General features: G+C 41.7%; 2 protein-coding genes across 2 annotated transcripts; both read right to left on the minus strand.

Annotated features, from left to right (window-relative positions):
• Positions 1-18: 18 nt before the first annotated feature.
• On the minus strand, positions 19-1,842 carry SARC_11661 (hypothetical protein; the record flags this gene model as incomplete). Its single annotated transcript, XM_014294245.1, has 2 exons — positions 802-1,842; positions 19-300 (listed from the first exon to the last, which is right to left on the minus strand). Exons 1-2 carry the CDS (start codon positions 1,594-1,596, stop codon positions 19-21), a joined length of 1,077 nt encoding a protein of 358 aa, XP_014149720.1. The 5' UTR covers positions 1,597-1,842.
• Positions 1,843-2,081: 239 nt separating this feature from the next.
• SARC_11662 (hypothetical protein) lies at positions 2,082-3,980 on the minus strand. The gene is made up of 2 exons (XM_014294246.1): positions 3,125-3,980; positions 2,082-2,977 (listed from the first exon to the last, which is right to left on the minus strand). Exons 1-2 carry the CDS (start codon positions 3,611-3,613, stop codon positions 2,903-2,905), a joined length of 564 nt encoding a protein of 187 aa, XP_014149721.1. The 5' UTR covers positions 3,614-3,980; the 3' UTR covers positions 2,082-2,902.
• Positions 3,981-5,512: the final 1,532 nt, after the last annotated feature.

Below are 5,512 nucleotides of genomic sequence, written 5' to 3' on the forward strand. Positions count from 1 at the left end.
AATATATGCATATTTACTCTAACACAGCCTATATACAACACAGGTGATACACCTACCTGCCGATACTCGGCCCATAACAGCCACAACCAGTCTATCCTTGATCTCCTCATGCACTTTATCGCCATCTACGGCATCCCACCCGTCCAGGATCTTCTGGAGTTGTAGGTCTTGTTCTTCGTTTAGCCCAGTATTGATGGGTTGTGTGGGTGAGGGTGTTGTTGCGTACGAGTACAAGCGACCGGCCGCAGATGATGCCATGGAGAGTGTGGTGTAACCATGCGACGCGATGGTGCCTGCGATCTGTGATAGGTTCGTGATACAAATGTATGTACGTTACAACCCGTGAACGGATATAATCATGCACGTGGATACGAGGAGATCTATATTAAGATGGCGAATGGTAGAAGATAGGTATGTATGCATACCGAGAAGAGTGAGGGACGGTACGTAGGTGAAGCTTATCGTACCTGTGATCTGCACATACAAATTGATATACAGGAATTTGATTATGTAAGCACGTATAGTGACGTGTATGCATGCATTCACTCTACTATCGTTCTTACAATCAGTACATACACAATACGTGTACATACTTGTCTTAAACCATAAATAGATACATGTAAGTGTGAACTAGGCCAGTTGTAACCGAATTACATTCAATCCAAGATTAAACAGCGTTCAGCATAGACCAGGCCGGTTTACCAAACTAAGAATATACTACAGTTCGAGAGGTAAAACAACAGGTAGGCGTTTCCCGCATAACATTATATCCAATCCCAAAAAAACGAAACAACTACATACCTGGCCTGCATAGGCCAACTTGCTCTCCTTAGCAGTAGTAGCGCTGTTAGCAGCAGCAGTATCCGTGCCGGCCGTATTGGTGCCTGACCCTATAACATTAAAGTACTCTGGTGTAGTAGTAGACGTGCTCTTCCCAGCCTTTTCACTCGTCTGCACTTCTACATCACCAGAGGTGCTCATGGGTACGTTCGCATTCGCATTCCCATTCTCATTCACATTCGCATCCGAAACCTCAACGCTGGGTGTAGCGTCCGTGGTTGTACCTGCGCTGATATTTGTATTGCCATTCGTATTTGTATCTTGACTCTTAGTCTCTTGCATACCTTTGTCGCTAGTATTATCATGTAATATATCTGCATTTATGTGCGTGTCTGATTCAATTGCATGTGCTTGGCCCGTGCTGGCCTCCGCATCACTCATTCTGGCTCGTTTCCCTTTACTATAGAACTCCTCGGGTGTATTTGTACTGGAATGTAGTGGAATGTTCACTTGTCTTCCAAGTTTTATGGGATGTATAACGCTCGAAGTATCCGGAGTGTTTCTATGTGTCTGTTGTGTACTTGGTTCGCCACGAGGACTTTGTTCTCTACCTTGATTTATACCTTGGTTTATACTTTGTTGTCTACCGTCCTGAGGGCCTATTCGTACCTCTAACTGAGAAGATGACTCAGGCTTGTTGAATACGCTATCTGAGGTATCTGTATCGTCTACGGACATACGCGCATCAACGAACACTTCATCAGAGCTATAATCGGATTCGTTGCCGCTGCTCGCACTATTACTTTCGACGTCCATTACCTTTATAGTACAGGTGTTCGACGAGATCTCGTTGTATATCGACAAGGGTCACGCCTATACTCGATCTATTGCACTGACGGTAGAAAGAAACCTATGCTATGCACAGTAATACATACGTATACGTATAAACGGGTACATGGATAGACATACAACGCATTGAATGTGCGTATAATATTCAATACACACGTAGAGCGTGTACCGTATGGCCGTATGGTTTTAAAAAATACCGTACATGCAGTGGTAACTGGTATACGTATCGATTTAGTGATTACTGATCTGTGGCTATTTATAGTAGATTCATATATTTACTATATTACATACGCCAACCAAATAGGTCAACCACGGAGTCTATTTATAGTTTTTAAAACACGTCAACAAAATGGCACAATATCATTCGCCGCGGCGGAACAATCGCCTTCACACCCTTGTTGAGTCCCTTCACTGCTTCACAAGTTCACAGTTCACAACTTCACACAGTTTTTGACTTTTTGTACAATGATTTTTATATATTTTTTATAGCGCTGCTTCAATGGTTATTATTTCCATAGCCTTCTAAATTATACAGAAGAAGGCTATAATTCTCTAGATCTGCTTAAAATCTGCCACTATAGCTATGTATGTTACTGCTAAATTCACGCTTTCTAAATTCACGCCGTACCACTGCTTGAATGGTTTTTTTTGCCACCAATATAGAAATTATGTTTCAACTGTTTCGAGTGCAGCAACGAACAACTTTATCTGTTTATGTACGTATTGTCTCTCTGTCATTTCAGATCGGTAGTGGATTTGCTCAACACGAGTACTTGGAGCTACAAACCCATCCTGCTCTGGTTGAGCCATGTCGGATTCACTATGTCGATATATAAGCACTTTCTAGGCATTATCAAAGTACCCTTCCAGTGTTCTCGGTATGACAACACAGGCGGAAAGCTGACATTCCCTCTTATATGGATTCCTTCGTATGAAGTGGTCTTGGCTGCGTTGTCGGGCGCTATATAATGAGCGCAACTAATGCTTGACCAAAGGTAGTCGGACTTCACAACCAAAGCTCTAAAAGGTTTCGATAAATAAGCACGAGATATCTTAGAACTCCCTTCTTCACGCAGTATTCTCCTATATATTAGGTGGGGAGCATTGTTTGACTCCTGTGACAAAAGACCGAAGACCGATGGTCATGCCAGATGCACAATTCACGGCTATATTCAACCGTCATGCGGTAATAGACGAAATAGGGAACGACGTGATATCACTCGCTGTGCCTACGTCGCCGCATATAATAGTTATAATTTTAGAAGTTATGATTTCACTGCACCCAGCTCCGCCGAGAGCTGGTAGAAGATTGGAAGTTACCAGATGTCTTGTCTACGTTTGAGAAGATCTGTTCAAATAACAAGAAGTACATAAATGATTAATTCATTTCATATCGTGACTATCGGTTGGCTATATTCAGAACATGAGGCAATTAACGACGATATCTTATAGGCACTGTAACATACTGAGCATTCTACCAGTGGTTGTGACATACCAGGGGTGAATCATTCGGGGAGCGACCGTATTGGATTTGATGTACATTTTGATTTGTGTTCAATGTGGGAATGTTATTTTCGGTATTGGGTCCATATACTGACGTCAGGAACCCCATGATCCGATTGACGGTGTGCTCTTGTTGATAATTACTCTGATATAGCTTGCTAAGTTCGTCTTTGATGTATGTACTATCAGACTCTACATCATTGAGTCTTTTGGACATGTTACTCCCTGCTTGGGCCAAGTTAGCCAAAGCATTATCGATGTATTCTTTATCACCAACCACAGAGTTCACTTTCTCATTGCGCGAGCTTGCTTTCCTCCTCATGTTAGCGAACAAATGGGGTTGACCACGCAAGAAGTTAAGGTTTTTGAATTGCACCGCGTTCTCATTCGGCTCAATACCGGTATCGCTTAATGGTATCTGCATGAAGAGAAGACCATAAATTAAGTCAGTGTTCTGGGAGAGCAGATAGGCAGCTGACATTTTCTCAAGTTGCACTTGTCGACAAAAACACTGGTCATAAATCACGGATGATCTTATTTACACGCAGTACCCACAATTAAATACTCGCCTTATGGAAATCGTACATATTCAATTGTCGTACAAAGCTTGTGAATTTGTTGTGACGAAAGTATTGCGGAAGTACATATTTTGCTAAAGCGATCGAATCATATACAATGAACGAAGTGCCGTTAGGGCACCAGGAGATATACTGGTCACTATCAGGATGTTCTATCATAGTTAGTAATTTCTGTAAGAAGGTGGATGCAGCCGACATGGTGTATTAGTGGTCTGGATTTGCTCAGCTGTTCCAGTATGTATGAATGATTCGAAATTCCGTGTACAGTGCAGTAGCTATTATAAGTAGCAACGGTTTGACATCCACTTATTAATATCGTCGATATTGATGTCGTATGTGCTCCCGGGGAGTTTTTTTTAATTAAAGAAGTATTTTATGCTCGTACATAGAATATGTATCGAAATAGATGGCACTTTTTTTTAAATTACTATTTTTAAATATTTATGTATGATTCAGGAGGCTATGGAACACGTACTTACTTCTTTTTATTTTTTTTAACCTCCCCTCCCTATTGCCCCCAAATTTGGGACCGTACGTATTTTGGAACATGTAAATATGTACAGTACATAAATATTTACATTTTACAGACAGTACAGACTAATTACAGACCCACGAGTCACGAGTCACGAGTTCTTGGGATACAACTCAGTTGAACTCACGTCTCAACAAAAAAAATATTTTACAAATAAAATTACTATTTATACATATTAACTCTGGGATCCGTCCCCTGACTCCTCTATTTACATTTCAGTCATTCGCAGTTTCACACACATTCGTGAAATTGTGAATTGTGATTGATGATTTATAGGCGGTTCGGTCGTTTAAATGTGCTAGTTATTTTTGGTTTTAGGCTCCCGGCCTCCCGCAAATATTTATTTATATATAAAAATACTAGACTGTGTGAGGAATTATGCGCCCAAAATTTTGCTGGAACTTTGGTCCGCCAACGCCTGCGGCCTGGGCCCTGCGTCTTTACTCTTTCCGCACAGCGGATTAGCGTAAATACATAAACTGCAATAAGCGAGGGCAGTCAGCCAGTCACTGCAGTCAGGGCACAGCCGCGAGAGTGCGTGAGCCGCGAGAGAGAGAGACGTAAACAGTAGTGTTTTAATTAAAAAAAAACAAATCAGTGTGTACGGTTTTGACCTGGGCTGGTTTTTATTTCAGACAGCACTTCCACAATAAAGACATGCTGTTAATAGACCGTCGTAAACTACTTCGCTTTTGACGACATGTCCAGCCGACATATCTTTTAATACAGTCAGAAGTCTAATATACGTCATGATACTATCTTTTGAAGTCATATCGATGAGTCGGAAATTAGTTTGTTTAGAAGACGTGTCTTTGTCGTATACCAGAACAGGTTTTTACAGTGTAATGTATAATATATAACACTCGCACATAAAAAAAACCGGTTTTGGACGATCGAAACTTATGGAAAGAAAAGTGAGTAACGACTGTTAACAGATTCATTGGAAACCAGTCAACTAAAGCTTTTCGAGGGCTTTCTCATCACTCGAATGCCATCCTTGGGCCTTCGGATTCCTTCCATGTGCTCTAAATCTTTTCAAAGTGAATGTAATTTATTACAGTATGTATAATTGTATATAGCTCCTTTGTTTTTTTAGAGTACAATTTATATACCACTTGGGGCCTGGCCGCCTCAGCGGGTTGGGACGCTGGCAGCTGGGTGCCTGAACTGCCTGGTCACCCAGTCACCCCTGATGCCTGTTGGGCCCAGGGGAAATTTTGCCATAGGCAGCTGCTGGAAGTCTGGAACTCGGAGTCTCGGACTGTCTCTG

Source organism: Sphaeroforma arctica (assembly GCF_001186125.1).
Source record: "Sphaeroforma arctica JP610 unplaced genomic scaffold supercont1.1813, whole genome shotgun sequence".
Classification (NCBI taxonomy): Eukaryota; class Ichthyosporea; order Ichthyophonida; genus Sphaeroforma; species Sphaeroforma arctica.

Bases quoted from the DNA above. Each gene is read 5' to 3' on its own strand.
- SARC_11662 (XM_014294246.1), bottom strand. From the start codon at position 3,613: ATGTCAGCTGCCTATCTGCTCTCCCAGAACACTGACTTAATTTATGGT. The intron at 2,978-3,124 runs GTATGTCACAAC...TTATTTGAACAG, and splicing joins CCCCGAATGATTCACCCCTG to ATCTTCTCAAACGTAGACAA.